The following is a 13,402-nucleotide window of genomic DNA, read 5'->3' as shown; positions in this document are numbered from 1 at the left end:
AAAGCGGTAGAACTCTTTTCTACGCTGTCTATCGGCCGCAAAGATACCAGCATCTAGATTTGGGCTACCTTGCTACTGCTATTTAGCACACTTTTCAGAATATCAGGTGTGATTTCCGGTTTGGCAGCGTCCCTGGGTATCTCTTTACTTGTTGTGATGTTGAGGCACCCGCCGAAAGGCTCCTCCAGGCCCCTTTGATCCGCTATGCCAGCTCACGGCACTGGACTGTTTCACTTTACCTATTCCTCCAGCAGACTCCAATCTTCATCAAGGCAAATCCTCTCCAAGCAGACATTGGCTATCGGTTCTTCGGTAACCTTCTAAATGAGACGGAAGGGGCTGGGACAGAACGACGTTTCGCTCGTAGCTCTCAATTTTAATTTCGAGGAGCATAACCAAAACATTGTCGAGTTGAAAACTCGAGCCATTACCAAAGGCTGAGGCTCTTGCCTCGGCATCGAAGCTATTGGGAACAAACAAGCCTCCGGGCTCAAGTGACTAGCCTTCATCACTTTCATTCGGCAAAATGGCGTAGTATTTCGTGATGGATCTTTTGAAAGCTTGGCCTTTGAGACTTCAAGAAAAGTTATGCTCACTTCCATTTTTCGGGTACTGCTTCCTTGTTGCAACAAAAGTTGCAGCTATCCCTACCTGCTTAAGCCCTGTGGCGTTGCTGCTCCACTGCTCCACTCTTCGGCTTACTAATAAAGTCCAACAAACATCCGACCCAAATCCGAGCGTCCTCTTTGACCCATCTTGCTCTCGACTTTAAGATGGCACAGGGGCGCGTCCTCGTAATCGCTGGCTCGGATAGCTCTGGTGGAGCGTGAGTTCTCTCTGGGATCATATTCAGATATACTCCTCAAAGTCTGAAGAGCTGACCTGCATATTCTGATTTGCAGGGGTCTCGAGGCAGATCAAAAAGTGATCGGGGCTCATGGATGCTATGCTATGACTGCTACGACGGCCCTGACTGCCCAGAACACCCTCGGCGTAGTAGATATACACTACACTCCGCCACCTTTTATTCGAAAATTGATCGATGCAGTAAGGCTTATTCTCGGAATTTATTGCTATTTCCCCTCTCGAGCAGAGAGCCTCTCTGGCGGTTCAAACTCCTCCATTATCCTTGTCTTCTGGACGGTTTCCCAGTACTCGGATCCTGCAGGCCATTTTCGATCTGTTGAGCTAATTCGCCGCGCAGTGCATTAGCGATATTGGTGTTGACGTTGTCAAAACAGGTAACTCTGCAGCCCTCCGTTGTGCTCTTTCAGAGCCCATTTTGATCTTTCTAACTGATGTAGGAATGCTGGCCTCAGCCGAGACCATCAGAGTTGTGGCAAGGGCTTTGCAGGAACATCACGTGAAGCTGACTGTCGTTGATCCTGTATGGCTCAATCGATCTCGAGATTCTTCTGATGAAGGTTTTTTCTGATGAGGATAGGTGATGGTATCAACAAGTGGTTCCCGATTGTTACCCATAGAAGCAATCCGCGAGTTAAGAGAGGACCTCCTCCCACATACCACGGTCCTCACACCAAATGTTCCTGAAGCGCTGCTTCTGCTTTCTGATGCCGGCTTATCTGCTGAGGCGCCTCGAAACGTCAACGATCTGATCAGGGTAGCTAAGGCTGTACACTCTCTCGGCCCCAAGTTTGTCCTACTAAAAGGGGGCCACCTTCCATTAACTAGAGATGGCGATGTGACCAACATAGCTGCCGATAGAGTGCTCATGGTCGATATATTGTATGGAGAAGGTGTCATTACAAGAATAGAGTCTGCTTACCAAAACTCCAAGAACACGCATGGGACTGGATGCTCGTTGGCCTGTAAGTCAATCATGTGTTGGAGTTAAGGAAAACCTACAATCTGACCGTTTCAGCCGCCATAGCATCGAATCTCGCAAACGGACTGGATGTCGTCCGAGCGGTGAAGCGTGCTTGTAGGTACGTGGAAGCCGGGATCAAGACTTCGACCGACCTCGGTCATGGCAACGGACCCATCAATCATTTCCACTCCACCTACACTCTGCCGTTTACCCCGTAAGTCAGACTCATGGCAGATTTCCGCGGCTTCATGATAACACTTTGCCGGCAGGGGTCGATTTATCGAGTACGTCCTAGAGCGGCCCGACGTCCAAAAACCTTGGCGTGATCATACCGAACATGAGTTTGTCTCTGGCCTTGCTGACGGCACTCTGCCCGTTGAGCGCTTCAAGTATTATTTAATACAAGACTACCTTTTCCTGGTTTGAAGAGTTCTATCTGAAAAAATTCGCCATGCTGACTTTGACAGGTTCAATTTGCAAGAGCAAATGCTCTGGCAGCTTACAAGTCAAAGGCTATAGAAACCATTGCAGAAGTAAGCTCTGACTGGATAAAAACCCAGCATGAGTGGCTGAACATCTTAATAGGCGGCGAAAATGGTGGAACACATCCATCACGAGATGGCCCTGCATGTCGACTACTGCAAAGGATTTGGGATCACAAAGGCAGAGATGGAAGCTTCCGAGGAGAGCCAGGGTATGTTTGTGCTTATAAAATACAATCGGGGCTAACCAAGAACTCTAGCCTGCACTGCATACACAAGGTAGACCGATGCTAACGTACAGGGAGAATCTGGACTGACTAAAGTAGGTATGTCCTTGACATTGGGCAATCGGAAGACTTTTTTGCACTTCAAATTGCACTTGCTCCCTGTTTGGTTGGATATTACACCATTGCAAAACGACTCCATTCCGATCCCAAAACAAAACGAGACGGCAACCCATACTGGAAGTGGATCGAGGCTTATGTGGCCGACGAGTACGTGGATGCTGTGAGGGTAGGGTCTGGTGAGAATGAGCAACCCTCTCCAATGTCCACCAAATTTAACACGTGCAAAGAACTGATTGAAAAATCTGCCCCCTTCCAGTCGCCGAGCCGCATAGGAGAATCAGTAAAGATCTTCATCCACGCAACAAAGCTAGAGACCGGCCTCTGGAGCATGGGTATCGTGCCAGGTAGATCTGGTGGGTCGTAGACAGACATAAGAGAGCATCTGAGCAAGGGTGCTTTGGAACACATGCAATACAATTTTATTTACAAACACGCCTTGGCAGATCCCTCTTCCCTGCATAACAGTGGAAAGGAGAAGCGAGGAGAATAGGTAGAAGAACAGGGTTGTAGACTTGTCGTTAGTAGGACCGAATAGATGCACATGTTGGCTTTGGCTTTTCATTGGATTGTGGAGAAATGGTCGGCCCGCGGCCGCGTGCATGGATCTGACAGGTCTGGATCATCGACAACTCTGTTTTAACCGCGATTCAACTGGTACTGTCTCCTCCTCCCTCCCATGCCCTCACCATCGCCTGTATCACGCATATCACCAGCCAAACGCTTCAAAAGACCAGTCTATGCACCGACAAGCCAAGTTGTCTTCATGGAATCAAGAGACTTTTGGGCATCGTAATCCTACCGCCTGGCTTCCAGCCTTATCTTTCCCCTCAAGACCTGCTATGAGCTGCGAGCGTCCTGAGACCCCTCCTACGCGCATCCATGAGTGTACATAATTCGAAGTGAGTCTGAGGACGGCTGCTCCCTCTCCAAAGCGAATGGGCGATGCATTTCACGCAGTTTTTTTGCTTCCTCGATTGTCAGCGTCAAGTGCTCGCAAGACCACTCTCTTCCCACCCCTCTCCCATTCATTTCCCCACCACAAAGCCCCCCCCCCCTTCCTCCAGTCATCATTTGCAAGCATGGATCCCCTCGCTGATTGCCTATTATTCGGGGACACAGCACCTCCACCAGCCCCAGAACCGGAGACTCGATCTTCTATGTCTCCAGCCGTCGGAGACACCACCCAAACCCCCGAATCCAAATCCACAAGTGGCTTTGCCAGTGTCTTTAAGAGCTTGACTGGAAGCAAGTCTTCGCGGGGCCCGAATCCTCAATCGCCAGCTGCGGTTGCACAGCATCCCAATGGCGCCCATACTTTGCAGCCGGCAATCTACGGCGGGCCTCCAAACTACGAACACCTATACGAACAGCTGAAGCCGGAGAGACCTCTTGCAAGTCGCCTTTCTGCTGCAGAGTCTCTTCGTCTTGCTGTACAAGACTACCCTTTGAGTGGTGTAAGTGCGCGAAGGCAAGATTAGATTAGGAGCTAACAGAAAGGCAGGTCACCAGCATATTCAAGCAAGCAAAGGACCTCATCGATCGAACAAACCCAAGAGAAGGCCGAACAGCAGGGTTTGAGTTGTTGACTGCTTGCGTTCAGCAGTCGACTTCGACAGATCCTGAGCGATTTGCGTACTTTCGTGTCCTCACAGCTCCGGCGAATCCTGAAGACTTCCATCTGCAACTTGCTTCGTTGGTCGAGTTAGCAAAGCACGGGAAGGACCTTTCAGGTTTCCACTACGATACCTTGCCCCTGTTGACCTCATGGCTCCGAGAGAACTTCGCCATTACATCGGCTGCGAGACGTCAGAACAAAGCAACAAAAAGCAAGGCCCCCCTGGGCGAGGAAACCAATCTATCCCGGCTTTTCGCCTTCATTGTAGATGTTATCAAATTCAACTTCAATATCTCTAGCGGGGAGACAACTGGTGATCTTATTGACGTAATCCTCGATATATGTGTCAACACGCCCCAAGCGACCGACTTGAGCGCGTGTGTCAACTTGATCGATGCCATCGTCACCTATGGGGATATTCCCAACAGCAAGTTGTTGGGCTGTGTCAAGGTCCTTTGCTCTATACACTGCCTCATTGACAAAGTTCAGCCAGATGCTTGGCGGTCAATTAGCAATCTCTGCAAGTCTCACAACGGCCAGACAACCGTGAGAATTCTTCTGGACATCCTTCGCGATCCTTCTGTTGTTGCAGCAAGTGGAAAGCAAGCCATTCGTGAAATTCGCGGGGCTCTGTCGGTACTGGAAAAGTTGTTCTCCAAGGACGGCCAGGATGGATATCCTCTGGTTCCCTTCACTCTCCTAATCGCGGCTCTTGGAAACGTTGTTGCTGTTGAGCGCGTAAGGATGAAGGTGGAGAACGACGTACTTCGTCTCATTTTATCCCTTTTCAATGATGGAGGTCAGAAGATCAAGCAAAATGTGATGGAGGAGGATTGGTCCAAGATGTTTGCTGTCGTCATCAGCTGCTCGCAGCGCGTGTTGGAAACCGCCGATGGTCACCAAATTACAAGTAGATCCGGGATATCAAGCCTCTTAGCCAAGGAGAATACGAGTGATCAGATTCTCGCCAATGTGACAGAAACTCTCAACACTCTCATTCTCCGAATAGAGGAACTGCTCACCAAGTTTTCTGATGGCGACTTCTTCCAACGGGAGGACTGTATCAAGTTTTTCGTCGCAGTTCATCCACATCTACCCGAGTCGTGTGCCAAATGGGTGATTGACTATTACATGGAATATCGTTACTGCTATCCATCGGATTTGGAATGGAAGGACAACACCAAGGTGATTCTGGCTGCATTCTTTGTCGACCGCTCTCAGCCTACTCATATTCGATTGCATGCGCTCCATGCAGTTACTGAAGTTTGGGCAGTCATTGAAATGATGGATGGACATGACGACGCTGACACCATCCAAATTTTCGTCACGTCAGTTCTGGATGACATCAGTGACGAGAAGGACATCCCAGTCCTGCAAGAGGTCGTTGCGTTTGCTACAACCGTTGCCGAAATTGCGGATGAGTCATTATTCATCGACATTATGAATGCTCTTCGTGGAAGCATTGCGAGTGACCGCCTTCAGTCACCTCTTGGATCACCGCCCGGGTCTCGGCAGGGTATGTTGACCGCAGGCCGACCAACCTCGGTTTCCAACAGTCTAGTCCAGACTGCATCAAACGTCGTTACAAGAGGCCTTATTCAAATCTTCATGAGAGCCATGGATAAGTCTAGTCGTAAAGCTTTAAAGGTCTTTGATGAAATCCTGTGGATTGCGAAATCTCATGTATGTGAGACCGATGCTCGGATTTCAGCTATGAGGATGCTTCTTCGATTGCGAGCTGATTGGGCGAATCGGATCTTCCTGACACCTTTCATTGAATGTGAAGGGCTTGCAGCCTCTCTGTACAGAACCCCAGCTTCTCTAGCACGAAAACAAGCAGCCGACGAAGCCGCCCAGCAGCACCGGTCTACTCGTGTTGAAGACTTAGGCAGTTCTCGCATATCACGGAGTGTTTCGTTCGGCCAAGGTCAATCTCAGAATAAACAACCGGTTCGGACCGGCAGTGCTATGAACCGAACGCTGCAACGGAACCACCAGATGTGGATGTGGCCCGACCCGAACCCACTGCCGGAGGAGCCTGCTGATAAAGCCAGTCCGATGCTGACTTCCGTGACCGAGATGGAAGAGTGCGAGGAGGGCCAGGCTGACTGTATAAAGGAAGACGGTGGACCCGAGACCGAAACTCAACTGTTATTTGTTGCAGGTCTAATCAATAAGACTGCTCTACCTGTTGGTCAGTATCTGGATGCTGTAATTGGACTCTTCCAGAACGGTTGTGATTGGGAGGTGTACAGCTACATGCTTGTGCATCTTCCTTCTCAACTTACTAATCAAGCCCTGTTTGCCAGCGCTCTTTCACAGGTCAAGTTGTTGAGGGAGTTGTTGTGCGATCAGATCAAGAACAGCAGTTTCCAGGAGCCTCCAATGTCTTCGGGATTGCGCAAGGCTGATGTTGCGATATGCCTCTATCAGGTCCTGACCATGGTTATGGGCTACCACCAGCATTTCAATAAAGTCGACCAGGACGAGATTGTAAGAACGTTTCTGCACGGGGTTGGAGAACGAACTTCCAAGTGTTGCATTCATGCCCTCTCAATATGCTGTCATGAGCTCCCGGGATCAACTGGCAAGGCGCTTGTGACCATACTTCAAAAGATGTCACAGATCATCACTCAAAGTCACGTCGCAATTCACATTCTAGAATTTCTGGCATGCCTTGCTAGACTACCAAATCTCTACGTGAACTTCAGGGAAGATGAGTATCGGATAGTCTTCGCCATCTGCTTCCGCTACCTCCAATATGTGCGCGACCAGCAGGTCAAAGAAGGCCCGAATCGCAACAGCCTTCCGAATCCAAAAAGCTCGATTACCTCTGTCGAAGGCTCACGCACGCCTGCGGACAACGGTCTTGCGGAGAGCAATCTTCGGCCCAACACATCTGATGACCTTCCGCAGTATGTGTATGCCTTGGCCTATCATGTCATTATATTCTGGTTTCTGTCGCTGAAACTCGCGGATCGTGCCGGTCAAGTTAGCTGGATCACTAAGAATTTGGTCTCAACTGATCTGAACGGCAAAGAGAAGATCGACGAGCAAGCGCAGGTCGCTCTGGATTTCATGCAGAGGGTGGCTTATGCTGATGTCGACGAGTCCAGTCCCGATCCTGCTTTTAATGAAGGCACATTTGGAGAGATCAAACAGAAGCGGTGGATCGTTGGAAACAGTCTGATAACCGTCCAGCAAGCGACACGAGGAGACTGGGCTCAAATCACGAAGCGCCAGCCCTCGGGAACTTCCTCCTACGTTATCCAGGAGAGATTCACACGGCCACCTGCCCACCAGGAACAAGTCATGACCGATGCTATGAAGGATGGGCGGCACTCAGATGACAACGTGAAACTACCAAGCCACCTTTTACTACAATTAACTGCCTCGGTTCCTCAGTTCGGTGAATCACTGCGTCCGATTCCCCTTCCAGAAGATGATTTCATGGAACGAGTCATCAAACAGTTCAACCGCAGTTTCACCGTTGATGGCCATAAAGTCGGCGTGATCTACATTGGCGAAAATCAGACTGGGGAAGTCGAGATTCTATCAAACATACAAGGAAGCAGCGATTACACGGAATTTCTGTCCGGCTTGGGTACTCTCACCAAATTGAAAGGTGCCAGATTCAACACTCAGGGCTTGGACCGTCAATCCGACTCAGACGGCGAGTATACATTCTGTTGGCGCGACAGGGTCACGGAGATCGTTTTCCATGTTACTACTCAGATGCCAACAAACCTTGACCAGGATCCTCAATGCATCAATAAGAAACGACACATTGGCAATGATTTTGTGAACATCATCTTCAATAATTCCGGCAAACAATTTCGATTTGATACATTCCCTTCGGACTTCAACTATGTCAATATCGTGATCACACCGGAGTCGCGGGAATCTTTTGTTGCCTCACGCTTCAGGTCCAAAGCACATGCAAGGAATGCGTTTTATAAGGTGCATGTTATGAGCAAACCTGGCTTTCCGGAGATCTCACCTGCCGCCGAGACGAAAATCATGAGCCTGACTGCACTGCCCGGGTTTATCCGTTTGCTCGCGCTCAATGCATCTGTGTTCTCGCAAGTATGGGCAAACAGGGAAGGGGGGGAGCATGTTTCGTCGTGGCGAAACAGATTGCGGGAAATCAACCGTATTCGAGACCGATATGGACCAAAACACCCAAGTTCGACACCAACCTCACCTCCTGGGACTTCGAACGGCGCATCAACTGACGCAAGAAATGTGCGGGATAGTCTCAACAGCCTGAGGAGATCCTCGGTTGCAAATTTCCTCTCGAATGCGACAGAGACGACTTCTCAGCGGTCCTCTGTCCTTTCAATGGCTGACACGGAGGTCGGGCCGAGCCCTAGTAAAGAAAGTCTTATAGACAGCCTTGATTTTTCGAGGTGGGCATAATTTATAATATAGCATTTAATATATAAAAAATTCAATAAAAAAAAACTACAAATATTATATGAGGTATTTATTAGTAAGTAAAAAGATAATGAAATTAATTAGTGAGTTATGAAATTATAATATTAAATTTAATATTAGGATAGCTATTCTTTCGGGAGTTATATATATAGTTACAAGATTCGGGAAACGGGATACGAGATACGGGATATAGTTATATAACCTTATATCTAATAAGTAACTTGACTAGTAAACTAGATTCTATTAGGCTTAGCAGATTTAGGAATTATATATTAATATTATAATACTATAATTCTTACTTCTAAATATTAATTATTTTACTAATTTTATATATTAAATATTTTATATATATTATATAATAATACTATATATTACTAGTAAACTAATATTAATTAGGTTATATATATAAATTAGAAAAGATTTTAAATTAGTTTTAAAAGTATTTAATAGCTTAAAATAAATTTAGTTTATTTTATATTAAAGAAAGAAACTATTTATTAATTTTATAAAAGTATTTAATAATTTATAAAAAAGATATTTAGCTTTTACTAATTAATAAATAGTTAGCTATTTATTTAATTAATTAATTATTTAACTTTTATTATTTTTTAAAACTAATTTTTTTTAGTTCTAGAATTATTTTCTTAAAAACTATTTTTTTAATTTATATATTTTTAAAACTCTTTAATTACTATTATAAATATAGTATTTAGGGCTTAGAAAATAAAATAAAAAATAATTTATAAAAATAATTTAAAGCTAAGAAAGAAAAAGCTAAAATATAAGAGGCTATAAAGAAGTATATATATCCTATAATATACTAGTTCTAAAGAGACTAGTTTTTTAAATATTTCTAATATATTTTAAATATACTTCTTTAGTAAAATAATTATATTATATATATCTAGGAAATATCTAGTATCTAATAAAATATTTCAAATACCGGATATTTAGGAATTATAATATTATTTCTTTTTTCGAAATAAGCTTATTTCCGAGCTTTATAAAAGCTATTAATTTATTTAATTTTATATTATTTCTTTTTCTAAAATAAAACTAGTATCTCGAATATAAATATTATATAATTTAGAAGAATTTATTATTATTTCTATATAATTCTAGATAAATATTATTTTTTATATAGTCTAGCTAATATTATAGATTTTATAAAAGTTCTAATATATTAATATTATTATTATAAAAACTTTATAAAACTAGAGAACTATTATTTAGTACTAAAGCTAGATATTATACTAGATCTTTATTTTAACTAATTTACTAAATTATATACTTTAGTTTATTTCTTATTAGCTTAATTATAATAATTTATTTAATATTATACTTTTATTTATTATTCTTTAATATTAATAAAAATAATTCCGGGTTTATTTAATTTAGTAAAGAATTCTAGAAGTCTTTTTATAGCTTCTTTATATAGAAAACTAGATATATCTTTATAATTTCCGGAAGTTTTAAAAGAAATAAATAGCTATATTATTCTAGAATCTTAAATAGGCTCTTTATTTAATTTTCTAGCTTCTAATTTAAATAATTAGATTTCTAGTACTTTATAGTAATTTATACTTTATTTCTGACTTTAAAATTAATTAAATAGTAATATTTATTAGCTTATATTATATATTATTTCTATATTTATTTTATATAGCCTTAAATAATTTATTATAATTTATATAATTAATTTATTAATACTTTAGCTTTATTTCTATTTAGCTTTTCTTTAGGTAAGTTAGCTTTAATAGGAAAGTTCTAATCTAAAGAAATATAAGGCTTATAATTCTTTTTAGTTATAAATAGAAACTAGCTAATAGTTTTATATTAAAAAAATACTTATAAATAATTAATTATAATAACTTATTTATTCTAGTTATTTTAATAATAATTAATATATAAATATAATTTCTAATTAAAGTACTAATTAATAATTTCCGTTTATTTATTTATTTAAAAATAATTAACTATTAAAACCTTAAGCTTTATATTAATTCTTATATAGAATTCATTTTAAAAATTAAATATAAATTAGAATTCCCGATCTAATATAATTATTTCTGGAATATTTATTTAATATATTATATAAAATAAAAACAGAAATACTAGCTATTTAGCTATAATTATATCTTATATAGAAATTATAATTAGATATTTAGACAAGTAATCTATAAATATAATAATTATATTATAGCCTAATTTATTTTCTAGATAGCTTTTAAAATTTATAATAATATATTACTAGAAATAATTAGAAACTAAAAGAAAATAAAATAAACTAGGCTTCTTATTTCTAAATATATATAATTTCTTATAAATATAATTATTATTATAGTATTAATTAATATTTTTATTTATAAATAGCTAGTAATATTATTTTTTTAGTAATTAATAAAGCTTTATATATCTAGAATATCTAGAAAGAAATTTATTATATATTTTATAAATTAGAATAATTTATAAAAATAGTTCGGGAATTATTTTATTCTTTATAATATAGAGTCTTTTATAATATAAAAGAAAGCTATTTTATAATATCTAGATATTATTTTCGGTTTAGGCTATTATATATAGCTTTTTTAGATCCGGTAATATATAATTATTTTATAGGATTTTATTTATAAATTATAAATTATTATATTTAATAGAAGCTTCTAATAGTACTTCTATAAGAGCTATTATAATAAAGTTTATTAATAAAGCTTCTAAGAAATTTTTTTTTCTAAAAGAATTATATTTCTAATAAAAGTATATTTTTTTATAAAAGTTTTTAATATATATTTGGTTTTTAGAACTAAATTCCGGATTAAATAAGCCAATTTTATAAAGTATTATTATAAGCTATAAGTTATAAATAATTTCCGGATTAATCTTATTTTTAAAGAAAAGTATTTAAATTTATAGTTTTTCTTTAATTTAATTCTAAGTATTTATTTTATTTTATTTTTATAATAAAATAATTAATTTTCTAGAATAATATATAAGCTTAAAATAATAATAGAATAAAAGCTTAATTTATTTAACTTATTAAAAAAAGAGCTTTTTAATAATTATAAAATATTCTAAAATATATATTATATAAATATAAATACTAGAAAGCTTAGCTTTATTTACTTAATAGCTCTTTATTATTTAGCTAGATCTAGAGGCTCTTTATAAGCTTTTAATTAGATAACTATTTATAATAATTATAAGCCCGGTATACTAGCTATATATCTCTATTAGTAATTAGTAAATATTCTAGTAATTATAGTTATTCTTACTATAATTATAACTACTAAAAAAATTTATTTATTTATTTTTATTATCTTTTCCTTTTTTTTTTTAGAATAATAGCTTTATTAATTTTTAATATATATCTTATTAATTATAGGAGATTTCTTAAATAATATATAAAACTTAAAATTAATTCTATTTTTTATTAATTCTAATATTTCATTAATTCTAATATTTTATTAATTCTAATATTTTATTAATTCTAATATTTTATTAATTCTAATATTTTATTAATTCTAATATTTTATTAATTCTAATATTTTATTAGTAATATGAAATATAAATGGAAATATAACTAAAAGCTTTATATCTAGCTCGTTTTAATAATATTAAAAAAGAATACTTATTTAAGCTTAAGAAATATATTATTAAATAGTTAAATTAGTTAATATAAAGCTTTTAATATTAGAATATTTGGAACTAGATATACTATATAATAAAACCTATTCTATTTATATTATATCTTAAATTATTCGTTTTCTAGTAAAGATTCTCTTTTTAGAATATTATATAAGCTCTTTATAATAAATTCTAGCTATTAGAAAATAATATATAAGAATAAATAAAAGAGAATTATAAAAGAATTCTAAACTATAATAGAATAGATTTAGAATTTCCTAAAGCCTGGATTAATAATTAGTATTAAACTCTTATATAAGCTTAAATCTATTAAGTTATAAAAGTTAAAAGATTTCTAGTAATTAAGAACTTTCTTTAAATAGTAATAGCTAAGTTTATATCTATTTAGAAAAAATAGTAACTTGTTTTAATAATTAAGACTAATATATTAGAAGAGCCTATTTATATATTCGAGTAATATAAAAGGATTTTTAAGGCTCTAATTTAGTAAAATAAATATTTTTTATTTAGAATCTTTATTTCTTTTACTAAATAATCTAATTTATAAGGCTATTTATATTTTTATAAGAAAATAAGAATAGAAAAGCACTTATAAAAGCCTATTAATTACTTTATTCTAAAGCTTATAATTACTAGTTCTTATATTAGGAAACTTAATCTATAGCTTATAAATAAATAATTAAAGAATATATAAAAATATTTAATAAAGAAATATAAAAAGCTATATAAATAGCTTAAAAAAAAAGAGTTAGATAAAGAAAAAAAGAAAATTACTAGGAGATTTTAAGTATTAATAATATATATGATATAGTTTTCTGATTTTGGGCTTATAAAGTTATCTGAAACTAGAGCTAGGCTTTTTTGAAAACTAAATATATTACTAGAAATATCTGAAAATACTTTATTTTCTATTTATTTTTTAGTTCTATTAGCTTAATATAAGATACTAGGAAATAATAATTTCTTAGTTCTTAATTAGAATAAATAAACTATATATATATTTCTTTTTACTAGAAGTATTTTATAGAAGTATTTTACTAGCTATTTT

General features: G+C 37.5%; 2 protein-coding genes across 2 annotated transcripts; both read left to right on the top strand.

Moving 5' to 3' along the window:
* Positions 1-773: 773 nt before the first annotated feature.
* K444DRAFT_605169 (thiamine biosynthesis protein-like protein (Thi-4)) lies at positions 774-3,021 on the top strand (the record flags this gene model as incomplete). The annotated part of the gene is made up of 11 exons (XM_024878845.1): positions 774-826; positions 903-1,047; positions 1,205-1,241; positions 1,305-1,387; positions 1,445-1,829; positions 1,883-2,042; positions 2,098-2,248; positions 2,296-2,361; positions 2,414-2,522; positions 2,571-2,589; positions 2,634-3,021. The coding sequence occupies 11 exons, from the start codon at positions 774-776 to the stop codon at positions 3,019-3,021; spliced, it is 1,596 nt and encodes a 531-aa protein (XP_024726075.1).
* A 311-nt stretch (positions 3,022-3,332) lies between these two features.
* K444DRAFT_622718 (tuberin) lies at positions 3,333-8,756 on the top strand. Its single transcript, XM_024882152.1, has 3 exons — positions 3,333-3,556; positions 3,777-4,111; positions 4,159-8,756. The coding sequence occupies exons 2-3, from the start codon at positions 3,815-3,817 to the stop codon at positions 8,689-8,691; spliced, it is 4,830 nt and encodes a 1,609-aa protein (XP_024726074.1). The 5' UTR covers positions 3,333-3,556; positions 3,777-3,814; the 3' UTR covers positions 8,692-8,756.
* Positions 8,757-13,402: the final 4,646 nt, after the last annotated feature.

This window comes from Hyaloscypha bicolor, assembly GCF_002865645.1.
Source record: "Hyaloscypha bicolor E unplaced genomic scaffold K444scaffold_191, whole genome shotgun sequence".
NCBI classification, from domain to species: domain Eukaryota; kingdom Fungi; phylum Ascomycota; class Leotiomycetes; order Helotiales; family Hyaloscyphaceae; genus Hyaloscypha; species Hyaloscypha bicolor.
The sequence above is the reverse complement of the archived record's forward strand: the minus strand, read 5'-3'. Positions and strand labels throughout refer to the sequence as shown.

Excerpts from the sequence above, each read along its gene's own strand:
- K444DRAFT_622718 (XM_024882152.1), top strand. The coding sequence starts at position 3,815 with ATGTCTCCAGCCGTCGGAGACACCACCCAAACCCCCGAATCCAAATCC. Across the intron at positions 4,112-4,158 it reads AAGACTACCCTTTGAGTGGT|GTCACCAGCATATTCAAGCA; the intron begins GTAAGTGCGCGA and ends ACAGAAAGGCAG.